This window comes from Rana temporaria, chromosome 1 (genome assembly GCF_905171775.1).
Source record: "Rana temporaria chromosome 1, aRanTem1.1, whole genome shotgun sequence".
Taxonomy (NCBI): Eukaryota; Metazoa; Chordata; class Amphibia; order Anura; family Ranidae; genus Rana; species Rana temporaria.
In genome coordinates, this window is record NC_053489.1 from 569798877 (window position 1) to 569819481 (window position 20605).

At 42.8% G+C, this 20605-nt stretch overlaps 1 protein-coding gene across 1 annotated transcript in view; it reads right to left on the minus strand.

The window, feature by feature from the left end:
- VPS37A (VPS37A subunit of ESCRT-I) overlaps positions 1–20605 on the minus strand; it is a 58934-nt gene that overhangs the window by 8081 nt on the left and 30248 nt on the right. The window contains exons 5-10 of the mRNA XM_040334657.1: positions 12742–12937; positions 10741–10811; positions 6129–6256; positions 5983–6041; positions 5827–5895; positions 1149–1292 (exon numbers count right to left, since the gene is read on the minus strand). Of these exons, the coding sequence (XP_040190591.1) occupies positions 1149–1292; positions 5827–5895; positions 5983–6041; positions 6129–6256; positions 10741–10811; positions 12742–12937 (667 nt within the window). The remainder of the gene's footprint in view (positions 1–1148; positions 1293–5826; positions 5896–5982; positions 6042–6128; positions 6257–10740; positions 10812–12741; positions 12938–20605) is intronic.

Sequence of the window (20605 nt, forward strand, 5' to 3'; positions counted from 1 at the left end):
TGTCCAATCACACAGAAGTGCCGTTTATCTGCTCTCCTCGTCTCACACTGACAGAGTGTGAGGTGAGGAGAGCCGATCAGCGACATCTCCTCGCAGGGGAGACTGTACAGGACTGCACTGATGATCAATGCAGACCCAGAAGTGCCACCCATCAACGAAGGAGAAAAATTACTTAAACATAATTTACTGACAGAAACCAAGAAAAACGTTTATTTATTTTTTAAATGTTGGTCTTTTTTTCGTAAAAAAAAATAAAAAACCCAGTGGACGATTTACGTCGGCAGAATGGCACGGCTGGGCACAATCATGTACCTGTACGTGTCTCATTAAGCCCAGCTGTGGGGGCGCTCACGACCCGGTCCTAAGCTTCATGACCGCGCCCACAGGACCCGATCGCCGCCGGTGTCCCGCGATCGGTCACCGGAGCTGAAGAACTGGGAGAGGTGTGTGTAAACACATCTTCCCCGTTCTTCATTGTGGCAGTGTCACTGATCGTCTGTTCCCTGATATAGGGAAAGTCGATCACTGACGTCACACGTCCAGCCCCGCCCCCCTACAGTTAGAAACACATATGAGATCACACTTAACCCCTACAGTGCCCCCTAGTGGTTAACTCCTAAACTGCAATTGTCATTTTCACAGTAAACAGTGCATTTTTATAGCACTTTTTGCTGTGAAAATGACAATGGTCCCAAAAATGTGTCCGATGTGTCCGCCATAATGTCGCAGTCACGAACAAAATAATAATAAAATAAAAAAAATTGCTGATTGCCGCCATTAGTAGTAAAAAAAAAAAAAATTAATAAAAGTGCAATAAAAAAATAAATAAACTTTCTCCTATTTTGTAAACGCTATAAATTTTGCACAAACCAATCGAAAAACGCAAAAAGTAAAAAATATTGAATTTTTTTCAAAATTGTCGCTCTATTTTTGTTTATAGCGCAAAAAATTAAAACCCAGTGGTGATCGAATACCACCAAAAGAAAGCTCTATTTGTGTGGGAAAAATAAATAAATGATAGATAGATAAGATAAATAGATAGATAGATAAGATATCTATCCATCTAATTTTCTGATAACATCTCATATATTAAAAGTTACAAATCAAACAAAATTTATTCTAGCGCTTTGTTCATCTCCAGCACTTACGGTTCTTTTTTCCATGAATAAGTTTAGAAAATCGTCTATTTCTGTTTTTCCCTCAAGGAAGTTTTCTGCAATACTGTCGGAGTCCTCTTCTGCTTCATGAGCTGCCACTTTCAACCTAGCCTGTAGAGCACTTAGACTGCAGCTCTAATGGGGGGAAAAAAAATCCAGTGTGACAAACCAGTATATCTACAAAAGTTGGGGTATATTCAGCAATAGGCTGTTTCAATTAACCTGTCAGACAACTTTTAAATTAAAAGTACCTCTGGGCTAAGCACCATCCACCTGTGTACACTCAATAACCTGTGTCCTTAAAGGTCACTGAAGTGATCTCATTGGACAGAGGAAGTCAGGACCCTGAAACTTCAAAATAAAATGTAAACATTGTACCAATGTACGTTGTGATCAATGGCACATCGGTGGCCCTTTATTTACCCAGTGCAGTTTATGAACGGTAATAGATAAACAGCTCTCGGGTGGCCAATCTGCAGGGTGATTGCCGTGTACCAAGCAGTCACTAGAGGGCAGTGTACACAGAGAAACTCCACCAAGCCATTCTAAGCAGCTGGGTACCATGTGATCACTGTGATTGGCGATTAAACAGTACTGTGCCGATTCCTCTCCTTCCCCTTACAACAGGGGAAACTCTATGTTAAACCCACCTCACTGGTATGTTTAATTTCCCCAAAAATGTGGCATGAAATGAGATCACTGTGGGGTGTCCACTTTCCAAAGAAGGTTATTTCGGGGACTTTGTACTATTCTGACATTTTTATTTTAACAGAGAATAAAACAAATAGCTTTTATTCACTAATGTTTGTCTTTTTTCCGCTGTTATAGTAAAAAATATTGCATTTTATTCAAAATTGTCGCTCTATTTTTGTTTATAGAGCAAAAAATAAAAACCGCAGAGGTGATCAAATACCACCAAAAGAAAGCTCCATTTGTAGGAAAAAAAGGACGCAAAAATTAAAAATGACCTATTGGTCTTGAACAAATGATGTAAAATGAATTTAGGTAACGTTAGGCAACGTAAGTGTCAGTTAAACTATCACAGTGCTGCAAACTGAAAACTAGCCTGGTAATGGAGGGGTATAACACACAGGTATGCAAGTGATATAGAGACATAGGATAACTCCATTTATCATACAAAAAAAAAAAAAAAGGCAAGTGCCACATAAAAATATTTAAGAATATTGATCTTAACCACTAGAGTACCGGGCCATCGTCAAATGACGGCTCCACGGTGACTCTGAATATTCAACAGGACGTCAATTGACGTCCTGTATTCCTGCGGTCACTGGGGGGCACGCGAGCGCGCCGGCGCGTCCCCGAGATGCCGATGCGCGTGCCTGGCGGTCACGATGTCCGCCAGGTACCCGCGATCGGTAACGGCAGAGCAGGGACGTGGAGCTCTGTGTGTAAACACAGAGATCCATGTCCTGTCAGGGGAGAGAGGAGACCGATCTGTGTCCCTTGTACATAGGGACACAGCATCGGTCACCTCCCCCAGTCACCCCCCTTCCCCCACAGTTCCCTTCCCCCACAATACAGGTATACATATTAACCCCTCCCTCACCCCCTAGTGTTAACCCCTTGAATGCCAGTCACATTTATACAGTAATTAGTGCATATTTATCGCATTAATCGCTGTATAAATGTGAATGGCGCCAAAAACGTGTCAAAAGTGTCCGATGTGTTCGCCGCAATGTCACGGTGACAGTAAAAAAAATGCGAATCGCCGCCAATACTAGTAAAAAAATTAATAAAATAAAAATGCCATAAATCTATCAGCTATTTTGTAAACGCTATAACTTTTGCGCAAACCAATCAATATATGATCATTGCGATTTTTTTTTACCAAAAATATGTAGAAGAATACGTATCGGCCTAAACTGAGGGAAAAAAAAGGTTTTTTTAAAAAAATTGTGATATTTATTAAATAAAAAAGTAAAAAATAGTGTTTTTTTTTTTAAAATTGTCACTCTTCTTTTGTTTATAGCGCACAAAATAAAAACCGCAGAGGTGATCAAATACCACCAAAAGAAAGATCTATTTGTGGGAACAAAATGATAAAAAAATTGTTTGGGTACAGTGTAGCACGACCGCGCAATTGTCATTCAAAGTGCGACAGTGCTGAAAGCTGAAAATTGGCTTGGGCAGGAAGGTGCGTAAGTGCCCGGTATGGAAGTGGTTAAAAGCACAGCCAAGAACCGTGGCGGTTCTTTAAATCTTCTTTCCTCTGCAGAGATGTACACATTTTGTAGAGCTCTGCATAGCAAGCACCAAATTTAAAATGGGAATTACGGGTGTTTTCACAGACATCTGTCAGGAAAACTAGATGGCTTTAATTCATTGTTATTAGAAAAATTCCCAGCTGACACTGGCTGCATTATTTCACTAAAAATAATAGTATTATGAATATTTTGCCCAGGATGAAAACTCTCAGCCAAGGCAGCATTATCCATTTTGTCTGGCCCTTACAAAGATGTATTTGCGGCACAGCCATTACAATACTGGGCAAAATTGGGTAGTCACATTCATATTATCTTTTTTATAGTAAATTGGGGAATGGTGGCACACAAACCTTTTTCATAAGTTGACCTGATTTCAGCTTTAACCACTTAAGGACCGCCTCCTGCACATTTACGTCGGCAGAATGGCACGGCTGGGCACGTATAGGTACATCCTGTGCTAGTACCCAGCCGTGGGTTGCCCGCGACCCGGTCCGAAGCTCCGGGACCACGGGACTCGATCGCCGCTAGAGTCCCGCGATCGGTCTCTGGAGCTGAAGAATGGGGGAGAGCTGTGTGTAAACACAGCTTCCCCGTTCTTCACTGTGGCGGCGTCATCGATCGTGTCATCCCTTTTATAGGAATACACAATCGATGACGTCACACCTACAGCCACACCCCCCTACAGTTGTAAACACACAAGGTCACACATCAGCGCCCCCTGTGGTCAACTCCCAAACGGCAATTGTCATTTTCACAGTAAACAATGCATTTTAAATGTATTTTTTACTGTGAAAATGACAATGGTTCCAAAAATGTGTCAAAATTGTCCGAAGTGTCCGCCATAATGTCGCAGTCACAAAAAAAAATCACTGATCGCCGCCATTAGTAGTAAAAAAAAAAAAAATGAATAAAAATGCAATAAAAACTATCCCCTATTTTGTAAACACTATAAATTTTGCGCAGACCAAATCGATAAACGCTTATTGCAATTTTTTTTTACCAAAAATATGTAGAAGAATACGTATCGCCCTAAACTGAGGAAATTTTTTTTTTTATATATAGATTTTTGGGGGATATTTATTATAGCAAAAAGTAAAAAATACTGCATTTTTTTCAAAATTGTCGCTCTATTTTTGTTTATAGCGCAAAAAATAAAAACCGCAGAGGTGATCAAATACCACCAAAAGAAAGCTCTATTTGTGGGGAAAAAAGGACCCCAATTTTGTTTGGGAGCCACGTCGCACGACCGCGCAATTGTCTGTTAAAGCGACGCAGTGCCGAATCGCAAAACCTGGCCAGGGTCCTTTAGCTGCATTTTGGTCCGGGTCTTAAAGTGGAGGTTCACCCAAAAACCTTTTTTTTTTTTTTAACATTAGATTGATGCTCATTTTGTCTAGGGGAATCGGGTGTTTTTTTTTACAATCGAAGCAGTACTTACCATTTTAGAGATGCATCTTCTCCGCCGCTTCCGTGTATGGGCTGCGGGACTGGGCGTTCCTACTTGATTGACAGGCTTCCGACGGTCGCATACATCGCGTCACGATTTTCCGAAAGTAGCCGAACGTCGGTGCGCAGGCGCCGTATAGAGCCGCACCGACGTTCGGCTTCTTTCGGCTACTTGTGACGCGATGTATGCGACCGTCGGAAGCCTGTCAATCAAATAGGAACACCCAGTCCCGAAGCCCATACCCGGAAGCTCTCTAAAACGGTAAGTACTGCTTCGATTTGCTTCGCTGTGTCATATTATATTTCTGTTTCTGATATGGACTTACCGCAACTTTTGTAATTACGCTGTATTTTTATATATATTCAACTATGTACCGCTCTCTATCTTTTGCAATAAAAGTTTGTAAACAAAAAAAAAAAAAAACTACCCGATTCCCCTTGACAAAATGAGCATCAATCTAATGTTAAAAACATTTTTTCGGGTGAACTCCCGCTTTAAGTGGTTAAATTGAACTTGTCAGGCAGTTTGCATCCTCCTCAACTTACAAAATGACCAATGAAACACATTACGTGGACAGAAGGATGGTAGGTGGACAGGGCTTAGCACCATACAGCCGGCCATAGATGGTTCGAATCTCAGCCAGTTCAGCAGGGACCGGTCGAGATTCGAACCATTTATTTGATTTGTACGACTTTGGTACAAAGAGCATGTCAGATTTTCATGCGATTATTGCCAGGGGCTTATAAACACTAACAGTAATAATTGTGTTCACCTGGCAGGTACACCCCCCCCCCCCCCAGGAGAATACTATAGCCATTTTCTTTTCTGCAACCAGAAAATCGCATCGTCTATGGCCAGCTTAAGTCAGAAAAGAGTTCCTAGCAGACAACTAACTTAACCAGGGAGGCACACAGATGAAGGATTTCTGGGAAACACTTTGCAGTACCCTACTCTTAGCCAGGTTTGCCAATACAGATACAATACAGAAAATAAATACCTCACTCAGCTCATGCTGTCTTTGTAACTTCTTTTCAAACGTTGATTTCATTTGCGTGAGAAGCTCATACTGGAAGAAAAACGCATAAGAACACAAACATGAAGACAAAATAGCAATGATACAATCCCAATAAAACATGAGCTTTGTCAAGCTTACTTTGTCTAAAAGTGCCTGCCGTTTTGACTCTAGAATGGGCTCCAGCATGAGATTCTTTTCTGAAAGAGTAGGGAAAAGAAAATAGAGGAATTCGTAGAAAGATTACACACAACATACAGCTGGAAGATAGATTTGACCATTCTTACTTGCTAGTTCCTCTATGTTTTTCACCAGGTCCTCCTTATCAGAAATTATCTGTTTTAACTGTGGCAGGTTAACAAACTGTTCCAGAAGAAGATCTTCCTGTTCAAGCATTTCGGAGAGCTGGGACACACTGTGAGAGAAAAATTAAATGACTGAAATATGCCGCACAGAGATAGAGAACATGGGTATACACATTTAATAAAATACCGTATTTTCCGGCGTATAAGACGACTTTTTGGATGCAAAAAAATGCATCCAAAGTCGGGGGTCGCCGTATACGCCGGTGACAGTCTCCGTGCTGCGAGCGTACATGATTTGAAAGCCGCTCCTTCTCCTCAGAGTGTCCTGTGATAGTCTGACACAAATTTTCCCAGCAGCGCCTCTGTTCTGTGTTCCGCCTATCACGGACGTCCTCTCGTCCGAGGATGAGAAGGCATCCGTGATAGGAGGAACACAGAACAGAGGCGCTGCTGGGAAAATTTGTGTTCCGCCTATCAGAGGACAGTCTGAGGAGAAGGCGCGGCTTTCAAATCATGGACACTCGCAGCAGACGGAGACTGTCACTGGCCTGGAAGCCAGAAGCTGCAAAACGTGAGTGATAGCACAGTGGGGGGCAAGTGATGGCACAGTGGGGGGCAAGTGATGGCACCGTGGGGGGCAAGTGATGGCACCGTGGGGGGCAAGTGATGGCACCGTGGGGGGCAAGTGATGGCACCGTGGGGGGCAAGTGATGGCACCGTGGGGGCATGTAATGTAATGGCACAGTGAGGCATGCAATGGCACAGTGAGATTTGAAAAAAAGCCTGTTCCTGTCAGTGGTTGTTCTGGCTACCCCTCAGCTTCCAGAAAGACTAGTAGGAAGGGGATAGTCTTATACAGTGAGTATATCCCAAAACCAACATTTTTCCTGGAAAATTAGGGGGTCGTCTTATACGCCCAGTCGTCTTATACGCCGGCAAATACGGTAGCCAAGTATTTAAAAGAAAGCTCTGCCAAATGGGATAAGAAACTTTCTCTAAACATTTTAGCTGTTGCAGACATAAGTGCAGACAAAGAGCCCAAAAAACTGCACTGCTGTTTGGCCAGTTTTCTAATAAAGACACCATTGTCAGTTTTTATACAAAGTTCTGACCATTTACATGTTACCACTGCAGCCCAAGTAATACAGCTTAGTCACTTGGACTGAAGAGCAATGGAGCAGAAGCAGAAGCTCCTTGGTGAGATAGTCTCTGTGCTTTCCCCTCCAATCATCAAGCTCCTTTTCTAGATCCAGAGCACTGCGTAATACAGTATAAGTCGTATAGTGCGGTCCCCCTCTCTGACAGTCTCAGTCTGGTTCAGTGGAAGATTGCAGGAGGCTATAACTAACCGTGGTACTAATTCAATTAAACGTTTAAATATTTTTAATAAATACACAAGTTAACTGGAAGCTTATATTTAATTGACACTCTGCATGGCTGTTAGCTGTCAGACTGGGCTTTGATTGACAGCTCCACTACCCACAATCAGCATGTGATCATGTCAGGTCATGGTAATCATATGGCTTTGTCGGTAAACAGCTGTTTGTATATTTATTTGAAAAACTAGTCAGAGTTGTTGTCGTCAAGTTAAAATTGGACTAAAGTGATTTAAAAAAATAAAATAAATAAATAATGCATTCCTTGTATTAAGGCAACATTTTTTTTCCATATCCCGCCCACCCCCACTTCCCTTTGTGAAGGGGAAGAGAGGGAAGAATGGGATTCAGTGCTGTGCACGGCTGCATCTATTCTCGCCTCTTCACACAGCACTCAAGCAGCAGCAGGACCCATTGACAATCAACTACAGTGATGAGGAAGTGGGGGGGGGGGGGGGCAAGTCCTGCTGTGCAAGTCTATGGTGCACGGCTCCATAGACACACAGTTTGGGAGCACGCAGACACTATGTGCCTCCATAGCAAGCACCTTGCTATGGGGACAGACGAAAAAGAGGAGGAGCCAGGATCGCAGCCAGGCAGATCAGGGTTTCTCTGTGCAATACGACTGCACAGAGCAGGGGAGTATAACATGTTAGTGATTATGATTTAAAAAATATATTTTTTGACTTTAGTAAAACTTTTCCATAGGCATCAATGACCTCTAGTCACAAAAGGGTTTAACAGGTATCAAAAAAAACGTTCCTCGGATCAGAGTCACGGTTTGGATTATTTTCCCGATCAGCAAAAAAAACAAAAAAAAGACAAATGCAAATGCCGCCATCTTGCTACACCCCACACTCCTGCACAGTAATGAGAGTGAGAAGGGGGTAAGCGGACATCTTTTACACCCACCGGAGTTTTAGATTTCACAGTTATTTTCAACACAAAACTGAGCTTAAAGCGGAGGTTCACCCGTACATGACACATTTTCCCCTTAGATTAATGCTCGTTTTGTCTGGGGGAATCGACTAGTTGTTTTAAAATATGAGCTGTACTTACCGTTTACGAGATGCATCTTCTCCGCCGCTTCCGGGTATGGGCGTTCCTATTTTGATTGACAGTCTTCCGAGAGGCTTCCGACGGTCGCATCCATCGCGTCACGATTTTCCGAAAGAAGCCGAACGTCGGTGCGCAGGCGCAGTATAGAGCCGCACCGACGTTCGGCTTCTTTCGGCTACTAGTGACGCGATGGATGCGACCGTCGGAAGCCTCTCGGAAGACTGTCAATCAAGAAGGAACGCCCGCTCCCGAAGACCTATACCCGGAAGCGACGGAGAAGATTGATCTCGAAAACGGTAAGTACTGCTCATATTTTAAAACAACTAGCCGATTCCCCTAGACAAAATGAGAATCCATCTAAGGGGATTCTTTGAAAAAATTGTTTTATGGGTGAACTCCCGCTTTAAATACAGTATTTGGAAATCCGACGGACTGTTTAGATGTTACATTTGAAAAGCAGCAGCAAACCTGCTGACCTTACATGGTTGCTAATGTGACAGAACACGTCTGATTTTCACATTTAAACAGTCCGTCGGATTTACAAATACTGTATTTAAGCATATAAACTCTGTTCTGTGTTGAAAATAACTGTGAAATCTAAAACTCCGGTGGGTGTAACAAGATGTCCTCTTGCCCCCTTCTCACTCTATCATTACTGTGCAGGAGTGTGGGGTGTAGCAAGATGGCAACGACGATGTGACGAGACAGCGGTCGCTGCCGGGTGGACCAAGATGGCCGCCGCTCCAGGAGCTAGGCCGCCGCTCCAGGAGCTAGGCCGCAGCCTTTCCTTTCCTATGGCCAATGCTGGACCAGCAGGCCCGCGGATCACGGATCGCGTGTGCGCCGAGCCGAAGGTGTCGTTCCGTACGGATCAATGAGGATCTATTGCACCCCTACTTCCTATTGTGGCCATTGGACAGGAGTTAGAGGTAAAGCCTGGTACACACAATCTGATTTTTTTGCGGACAAAGCGTAGGACTTTTATCCGAAGGGTGTTGGCCAGAAACTTGTATTGCATACAAACGACAAAGAATTGTTAGCCAACAAACACAAAACGAAGTGGTATTTCAGCTCTTTAGCGCCACCCTTTGGGCAACTTCTGCTAATGTTGGGTTACGGTTAGCATTGCTTCGGAGCATGCGTGTTTGTACTTTGGAGTTTTGTCCGATGGACTTGTGTAGACATGATCAGATAATCCGACAACACACATTTGTTGGCAGACAATTTTAAAGCACGCTATCCCACATTTGTTGGCGGAAAATCCGACAATTGTCCGATGGAGCGTACAAAACGGTCAGATTATCCGACAACAGCCTGCCATCACACAATTTCCGTTGGATAATCTGATCGTCTGTATGAGGCTTAAATCTCTCAAATAGAACACAGACAGAAAAAGGAAAAATTAACATGACAGTTATAACCCTCACCCATGACAGTTATAACCTCCACCCCCCTTACTTTATCCACAATAAACAAATAAAGTTTTGCCTATATTTCTACGTTTATGGCATTATATTAATGCTTGCATACACCAGAAAAACTACAGGAAACCTTTGTGGAGATGAATTGCAAGAGTACAGAATGTGCACATCTTTACACGATAAAATCTCCATGTTATATACTACACCACTATACATATTTCTTCAGGTTTTTCTACTTCTTTTAAAGCAAAATTCCATTTTCTATTATTCTTAAACAAAAATGAAGAGAAATACTTAGGACATCTCCACGCCGCCTGCACCAGGAAATCGCGCTGTCCCCGGGAACTCCGCGGATGACACCCTTACTTTTGCTTGTACCTACGTCTGTAATGCGAGTAGGTTTTTCACATGCTTTTAACAATTTGCCTCGACTAAACTTACTTGCTACGCTTAGAAGGCGCTGCATTTTGTCTTTCTTTGTCCTTCTACAGAAAATACTTAAATGCTCTTAGTGATTTGCATTACAAATTTTAATTAAGCTCCACGAATGTTGTTTTACATGCAAAATGCAATTATGACACTTTCAATGAATTACAATTGGTGCTATGATATGAAACAAATACTGTAAAATAAAGAACACAATATTCATATTTCCTTCAGTAAAAATCTAGCAATTAAATCTCTACAAACAAGGCAACCTCCATTGACAGTTCAATAAACATTTTCATAAACAGTTACCTTAATTCTGAGAGTTCAGGAAAAGTATCGGGGAGATCAGGCATCTTGTATGTAAAGCCGTTAATGCCCACCTAAAACATAAATACAAGCAAAACATATGAATTCATTGGGATTCTTTAGCAACAGACACCTCCATCTAAAACAATTTTGTAAGGTGATGAGGCAGTCTGTGTGGACAGTTATAACAACATCTGCAGTAAGAACAGTCTTGCACAATATCGCTAATCATCTTCTGCTTGAGAACACTTGGTGCCTTCTCTCCCTGGTGAGGGGAGGAGATCTTCAGAGGAACTTTGTGTCGAAGAACTCTCATTTAGGCTCAGTTCACAATGGAAATGGCTGCGGATCGTACAGGAACGCTGTGCGTCCTCGTTCTCCGTTTCAGAGACGAATCAGGGGCGAACCTTTGCCTGAATTCGGCCCTAAAACGGAGCCAAAGACGCAGTGTTTTTCTGTGCAAGCCGCTCTGCTGCCCTCCCCCCCCGGAGATATGTGAACCGTTCACAATCTCCTGCTATGCGAATTGGATGCGGGGAAATCCACATCCAATTCGCATAGGTGTGAACCCAGTCTTACACACAGTCTGATCCTTTTACCCTCTAAAAGAAAAATGTTACTCCAGCATTTTATATTCCTCATTTGTGTCTGTTGTACAATGTACTTGTATTAAAAACTGTTTGTATCGCTTTCTTCGTGTGAAATACCTGACGATTCTTCCAGCCCCCTTGCTTTCCTATTGCAAACTGACCACTCCAGGGCATGGAACCACATCCAACCCAGCATGGTCAATTTGCGTCTTTTCATTCCACATGGGAGTACAGCCTGCCTGTATTTCAATGGTCACTTCTGTGGATATGCCCCCTTGCACAGCTCTTCACTGGGAAGATCAACCTACTGCTGTTTCTCTGCCTCCTGCTTATTCAGTGTTTCTGTCTCTGCATTTTACCCAATACTGTATCTGTGTTCCATTCAAAAAAAAATGTGTAGATGGGCTCTCGCCACTCCAAGTGAAACAATAAATGAGGATGTAGTGAAAATTGCTGCTCAATCTAAAATGTATAAATAAATAAATACCAATAGTGAATGAAATATGAGGTGATAAGCGCAATTATAGATACGCAAGTAAAAAACAGGTTGCATCATCACCAATTGCACTTGTTGTTTTTTACTTGCGTATCTATAAGGCTTCATTTCCATGGACGTTTTTACAGCCACTTTTCTGAGCGTTTTTTGCAGCTTAAAAACAACTCTCCATGTTAGTCTATGGCCTCATGCCCACCATGACGTTTTTGAGCTGCAAAAAAAAAAAAAACAGGACCAGTGCGTTCTGAAGCTCCAGAGTAGAGCTGTAAAAACGCCAGACGTTAAAAAACGCTCAAAAACGAGCAAAAACACTCAAACGCTCAAAAACGCTACTGCTGCGTTTTTGAGCTCCAGCTCAAAAAAAAAAAAAAAATTCAAAAAAATAAATAAAATAAAAATAAATAACATGGACAGGCGTTTTTAAGCTGTAAAAAAGGCTAAAGAAAGTGGCTGTAAAAACGTCCATGGAAATGAAGCCCAATTGTGCGTATCACCTCATATTTCATTCATGTGTTCCATTCAAGCTGTTGCTGCCATGCCCTCCCCCATTGTTATAAAGAATCTCTACTCCCACCACCCTTTATGCAGCTCTAGAAAGAAAAAAAAAATATATATCCAACAGGCTGGTTGTGTCCAAGTTGATCGATGGATTGACTTGGGTACAATCAGCCTGGTCACACATGGATCAAATCTTGGCCGGTCCCTGCTGAACCAGCAAAATTTAAATCTATGTATGGCCGGCCTAAAGAAAAAAAGTAATCACTTTTATCTGTACTGTTTATTATGTAAAGTGTGCAAGAGAAGTCTAGAATTAGATGTGACATACACAATATCTGAAATGGCACAATTGCAGGCCTCCATCTCCCAGTTCCAGTTAGTAAACCACAGCTATACATATTTCTCAGACTGTATACTCACTTCAGAAGTGGGGACGGGTAGAGGCAAATCACCTATTAAGCCGTAGGAAGGGGCAGCAGGTTTGGCAGTGTTGTAGCTTGAAGAACCCGTCTCTGATACGGGGACTGAGCGATTGGTTTCTTGTGTGGGGAAGGATGGCAGATAAGGAAAGCCTGAAGGAGGGTAAGGAGGATGCCCCGTGGTACCGCTGTACAAGCTAAAAGGAAATAAGAAAAAATGTGTTAGAATTCACACTGGGATTTATATTGTCCTACATAAAGCATACACCTCATATTCACACCGGGAGTGCTGGTATTTACATACACCAGCCTTACTGTATGGATCTACAGAGCATTACTTACACTCTTATAACTCACATTAAACAATTATTACACTCTCTGGTGTGGGGAAGTGTTGCTTTCTTTAGAAGGGACAAAACACAGAGTGGAGAGAATGTGCTGCTCACCCCGGTATATACAACAGAGAAAGTTTCCCGAATGGGGTTTTTAGGCAGCTCAATTAGACAAGTAGGATGCAATTTAAAGTGGAGTTCCACCCATAAATATAACATTACATCAGTAGTTTTAAAAAAATTTCATTAGTCCTATACGATTTTTTTTTTTTTTTTTTAGATGCCTTCAAAGTGTTGTTGCTAGGCAGAATAGTTAATCTTCCCTCTTCCTGCACCTAGGTGCTTAATGCTTCCTAACCTACACCGCACAGACTCCTGGGAATGTAGTGGGTGTAACTTTCCAGGAGTCTGTGCACTCCCCAGTCTCAAAGAATCATGTGACTTGGACAGCACAGGTGCTGAAACCTGATCTGACACTGCTTGTGCAGCACTGAGCATGTGCGAGATTTGCAAGGCTGAAATCCAGGAAGTCATACAGTCTGGCTTCATGATGCCCACACTTAAGATGGCCCCAGTCAATTTCTATTTTATAAAGTGTCTAAATGCTGTAACAACCTAACAAAACGGACCTTAGTTTACAGACTAACTTTACTAGAATACATTAAGCTTGTGTATTACAGGGGTATTTATATTTAAAAAGTGAAATTGTGGCCGGAACTCCACTTTAAGTGAAAAAAGTATTTATTCACATGTATCAAAAGGTGATTTCCTCACTTTAATCCCCTTCCTACCCTTTTTTCATGTTCCCCACCCCTTTTTCCCACACGTATTCTCTTCCCCACTTTTCCTTCATCTGTTCACGCAATTTCACCCCCTCCCCCCCGTTTTTTGGATCGTCGGACGCATATACCTTGTTACATTAGGGGTTCTTTCACCCAAATATTTTACTATGAATTTTCCCAAAATACTCGCTTATAGGGCTGACACCATACGGCACCCCTAACAATTTAATTTATAGGCACTTTTTATGTATGCACACACATACATACACTGCCTCAATCTTTAATGTTTATTATCCTATTGCAGGCCTTTCCTTCTTCCCATGTTGTTTCTCTCCCTCCCCACCGGCCCACCCTGTTTGGGTTCCGCCCCTTTTTGGTGACCCCCTGTTGTGTCACGTGGGACCACACAATTTAGCGTGGACGCTCGTGTGGGAGCCCCGAGATTTGGAGTGATCCGTGGGAGAACGGCTGGACCCCCCTGTTTTGTGACAGCAAAGCCTCATCGAGACTACTTTCTTACTTCATTATCGGTAATGATCGATTTTAATTAATCTTTCTTGCCTTATTGATATAGTATTATGTTTCCTGTCCTCCACCCCCCACCCCTCCTTCCAAATGGAAGATGTCTCTATACAAATGGAGCTGTGGGCGGGGTAGGTGATTGGACTAAAATATGTGAAACACTTTATGTAACCTTTTATACATTCTCTTTCAGTCTCAACCAATTAAACCTCTGAAGAAGACCATTATGGTCGAAACGCGTTAGATTATTGTTTATACATGCAATAATTGTATTCAGCTGTATAAATGATTTGTTGTGTACTGCATAATATTGTATACATTTTTTATGTCTTTTGTATTGCCGCAACTCATATCCTATTTATTATTTCCTTTTTTCCCCATTTTGATACATGTGAATAAATACTTTTTTCACTTAAATTGCATCCTACTTGTCTAATTAAGCTGCCTAAAAACCCCATTCGGGAAACTTTCTCTGTTGTGTTGCTTTCTTTTCACTGCTGACAGGTTTGCTTTAAAAGCTCATCTGTCAGGCATTTTTTTTTCTATAAAAAAAAAAAAAAAAAAAAAAAAAAAGGGGGGGGGGGAAGGTCGGGGAGATTTTACCTCACTCCCTTTATTGATGATCAAACAAAAAGTGGGGGCATCTCACTACTGGGGACACAAAAAAGTGACAAGGGTTCCAAACGATTCCCCCACTACCTTAGAAAAAAAAAAAAGTTTTATCACTGTGTGCGATTACAGTGATCACATAACAAGTATTGGGAAAATCTGCCTATATGCTACAGTAACAGCAAAATATTCCGGTAAGAATACCGAGAGCTGAGCAATCCTTGTCATGTGATGAATTGGTTTTCAGGCTTAGGCAGGCCATAGACCAGGGGTGCCCAACCAGTGGCCCGGGGGCCGCATGTGGCCCACAGAGCCCTCTGATGTGGCCCACGACTTCCTGCTCTGGAATGGCTGGTTGGCAAGACCAGATTGCAGGTCGCCGATCCACCATCCCAGAGCATCAGTGTTGTGAATGAAGCCGTCGGTAGAAAAAGCAATTGGCTGCGGAGCAGAGCCGCATAAGTCAATGCTTCCTGTATAGCGCCGGCTCCTGTCACGGGCAGACTGGTACCAAAGGCACTCTGCCTGGGACAGCAACATCAGGCGATACTCGAATGGAAGACTGTTATTAAAGGTAAGTTTATTACTAAAATCACAATGCATATATGGACATATCTGTTCTGCAGTGGTTACTGGGCTGCTTTCAAACTGATCCGCAGGTGTAGCGCAGTGCACCCGAGGGTCACCTGCACTAAGCCATAGACTTCTGTTATTACCTGAGGGATTGGTGCACCTTCACTACACCTGAAGGATATTATAGAAGTATACGGCAAAGTGCAGCTTACCCGCAGAAAAGCTGCAGGTGCACTGTGCTGCACCCATGGTGTGGGTAAACTGCTGCACAGCAGTGTGAAAGCAGCCTTAGGCCCCTTTCACACAATCTGTCTGACCCAATCAGACACTCCAATCACCTCTATGGAGCGGCAGATGTAAGCCGACTTGAGGGCCTATTGAGTAGAGCGGGCTGTGTTCGTGTTCGCTCTGCACCTGTCATGCTCTGGCTCCGCTCATTGTGGCCCGCGGCCATTTACCAAGTCGCTTAAGTGGCCCTTGCTCTTCAAAATATTGGGCACCCATACCATAGACGGTGTGAGTTTCTTTTCTACAACCACAGGTTGCAGGAACAGAAATTCAACCTATTCCTCCATCAACAGACAGTGCCAATAGGAAATCTCCTCTTGCTGAGACATTATGTTCTCCTGGCGGTGGGGCGGGGGAAGCTAGCCCAGACGGAAGAAGTCAGTCATTATTGCTAGCGGCTATAGCAGTTGCTAGCGATAATCGCAAGTAAATCTGCCAGGCTGGCTGTATCAAAGTTGATTGATCAACTTGGTACATTCATCCTGCCCATACACGGTTCCAATCTCAGGCAGTTCCTGCAGAACCAGGCCGAGATTCAAACAATCTATGGCCGGAGTTTTTTTTTTTTTTTTTTAAATCAACGCCGTTTATAGACAGTTCGAATTTGGATCGGTCAACTCGAATACAACCAGCCTGACAGATTTACTTGTGATTATATACAGCCCCTAGCCGTAATCACTGTCTTCTGCTGGTGGAGACAGCTTCCCCCTCCGAGAGAACTCACCTGTCAGCACTGTTGATGGGGGGGGGGGGGGGTTGTGCAAAAAAAAATTCCTGCAACATGTAAAGAAATTTACAGTTTATGGCCTGCCTAACCCCCATACATCTCCTTTAGAAAAAAAGTGCAGAATGCTGGGAAATTTGCATTTGTAGTGAATTGCTCCACACTGTAATCTGTCCTTAGCAGCAGTCTGAAGAAAGGTAAACACACGTTTAACACAGAGTTACCCTAAAATCCTATTAGAATACCAAAGATGTTAAGCTGCAGATAAGGTTATTGACAGGCTAAGTAAGGATGAAGTTCAGCTTTATGCTCTGCAGGGACCCGGCGTTCGCATCAATCTTCCACTCCTAGTGTGGCTGCCATAAACAGATCAGGATATAAACACTCCAGTCTCCTTTACCAGACACCCAATTTAAAGTGGCACTACACAGTATCTAGAGAATGGAGCAACACTGATGAGAGCAATCTAAACAAAAAATGCAATATTACGATATCATACACAAAACAGGCAAAATGTGAACACAGATTAGACCTCAAAAGCAGTTCACTCCAATGGCTGACTTGCTGATTGCTTTATCCATGTACATCTTAAAAGGGTCAGTCCAAATAGAGTTGTCATTACAACTGAGGCAGATGAATCCACTGGCTTCTAACATCTTGCAGGAACCTCGGTTGCGGTGGCCACCACACTTACTCTGATCCACCTCTGGTTGTGACGGACAATACAGGCATACCCCACTTTTAAGTACACAATGGGGATTATTTACCATCGCTGGAAAGCTCAAAATCAGGCTCACCTCTGCATAGAAACCAATGAGCTTCTAACCCCAGCTTGGTTTCTGTGCAGCAGTGAGCCTGATTTTGCGCTTTCCAACTTTAGTAAATAAACCCCATTGTGTACTTAAAAGTGGGGTATGCCTGTAAAGGACAGCCACTGAACAAATCTTGTCCATGGTGTCCCATTTGATTCATCAGTGTCTTCCCTACTAACATTTTCATAATAGACCGGGTTATCCAATCTCCTTTGTAGAAATGCTGGGAATCCTTCTTAATGCATGTTAAAAGAATTTTTAACAAAAACTGTAATTTACCCGGACAGGCAAATTACAGACTCTAGAAACTTGCTAGTCAGTAGACTGGCCATAGCTCTGGTACTGTTAGAAACTGGATTAGGAATACAATAGATAACACTTTAGTTCCTATCATAAAAACTTAAAGTGATGAAAAGGCAGAAGGTTATTTTATCTTAATGCATTCTATGCATTAAGATAAAAAAAGTCTTCTGTGTGCAGCAGTCCCCCTCAGCCCCCCTAACACTTACTTGAGCCCCATCTCCATCCAACGATGTCCATGAGTGCCCCGGCCCTCCTTATTGGTTGAGACACAGCAGTGGCGCCATTGGCACCCGCTGCTGTCAAACTCAGCTAGCCAATGAGAAGACAGAGGGGGTGGGGCCAAACTGCAGCTTCGTGTTTGAATAGATATGCAGAGCCGTGACTCGGGTGCCCCCATAGCAAGCTGATTGCTGTTAAAACACTCAACAGGGGGGAGGGGCCAGGAACCCAAGAGGAGGACCTGTGCAAAACCACTACACAGGGCAGGTACAGTCAGGTCCATAAATATCGGGATATCAATACAATTCTAATCTTTTTGGCTCTATACACCACCACAATGGATTTAAAATGAAACGAACAAATGTGCTTTAACTGCAGACTTTCAGCTTTAATTTGAGGGTATTTACATCCAAATCAGGTGAACGGTGTAGGAATTACAAGTTTGTATATGTGCCTCTCAATTTTTAAAGGACCAAAAGTAATGAAACAATTGGCTGCTCAGCTTTTCCATGGCCAGGTGTGTGTTATTCCCTCATTACTTAATTTCAAGTGTGCAATTTGAATTTGGAATCTGTTGCTGTCAACTCTTAATATGAGATCCAAAGAGCTATCACCATCAGTGAAGCAAGCCATCATTAGGCTGAAAAAACAAAAAACAAACCCTTCAGAGAGATAGCAAAAACATTTGGTGTGGCCAAATCAACTGTTTGGAACATCCTTAAAAAGAAAGAATGCACCAGTGAGCTTAGAAACACCAAAACACCTGGAGGACAACGGAAAACAACTGTGGTGGATGACCGAAGAATTCTTTCCCTGGTGAAGAAAACGCCCTTCACAACAGATGGCCAGATCAAGAACACTCTGCAGGAGGTAGGTGTATGTGTGCCAAAGTCAACAATCAAGAGAAGACTTCACCAGAGTGAATACAGAGGGTTCACCACAAGATGTAAACCATTGGTAAACATCAAAAACAGGAAGGCCAGATTGGAGTTTGCCAAACAACATCTAAAAAAGCCTTCACAGTTCTGGAACAACCTTCTATGGACAGATGAGACCAAGATGAGCTTGTACCAGAGTGATGGGAAGAGAAGAGTATGGAGAAGGAAAGTAACTGCTCATGATTCGAAGCATACCACCTCATCAGTGAAGCATGGTGGTGGTAGTGTCATGGCAGGGGTATGTATGGCTGCCAATGGAACTGATCTCTTGTATTTATTGATGATGTGACTGCTGATGAATTCTGAAGTGTTTCGCGCAATATTATTATCTGCTCATATTCAGCCAAATGCTTCAGAACTCATTGGACGGCACTTCACAGTGCAGATGGACAATGACCCGAAGCATACTGCGAGAACAACCAAAGAGTTTTTTAAGGGAATGAAGTGGAATGTTATGCAATGGCCAAGTCAATCACCTGACCTGAATCCAACTGAGAATGCATTTCACTTGCTGAAGACTTAAAACTGAGGGGAAAATGCCCCAAGAACAAGCAGGAACTGAAAACAGTTGCAGTAGAGGCCTGGCAGAGCATCACCAGGGATGAAACCCAGCGACTGGTGATGTCTATGCGTTCCAGACTTCAGGCTGTAATTGACTGCAAAGGATTTGCAACCAAGTATTAAAAAGTGAAAGTTTGATTTATGATTGTTAATCTGTCCCATTACTTTTGGTCCCTTAAAACATGGGAGGCACATATTCAAACTGTTGCAATTCCTACACCATTCACCTGATTTGGATGTAAATACCCTCAAATTAAAGCTTCTTTTCATTCCAAATCCATTGTGGTGGTGTATAGAGCCAAAAATATTAGAATTGTGTCAATGTTCCAATATTTAGGGACCTAACTGCAAGTATAACATGTCTGTGATTTTAATTTAAAAACATAAATAAGAACACAAAAACACAAGAGACTTTACGCTCACTTTAAACTTTAGGCAAAAATGATGTTATACATTTAGAGATTATTTATGCACTTATTTTAAAGCAAGCAAAATAATTCAAAGCTATCTGAACACAAAATATTAAAGGTATCCCAGTTAACATTTATAAGATTGTGTAAAAAGCAGAGCCTTAGAAAAGGTACATCTAAACCGCTGAGCCTCTGAACAGCGACCCACAGGCAGTGAGGAGGCGATGTGACACCACACACACACACACACAAACACATTTGCTGAACGTGGTTGAGGCGTGTTTATGGCACTTCCCCATTCACTTAAATAGGTTGCATTCAGCAGCCTTGTGGCATGCAATATGTTGAATATTTTTGTGCCGCAGTATGAAGCATCGCGGTTTTGGCATCTAAACACCCTCTTCCTCTTCCACTGCAGCTTTCACTTCTGCAGCGCTCACATTATGGCCCAATAATCTTCCCTCTACCAACGTAACATATTTAACCACTTCCCGACCTCCGCATGTAAATGTACGTCCACAATATGGCACGTACAGGCACATGGGCGTTAATGTACGTCCTTGCCTATTAGCGGGTGGGGGGTCCGATCGGGACCCCCCCGCTACATGCGGCGGTCGGGTTCGCTCGGGGAGCGATCCGGGACGACGGCGCGGCTATTTGTTTATAGCCGCTCCGTCGCGATCGCTCCCCGGAGCTGAAGAACGGGGAGAGCCGTATGTAAACACGGCTTCCCCGTGCTTCACTATGGCGGAGCATCGATCGTGTCATCCCCTTTATAGGGGAGACACAATC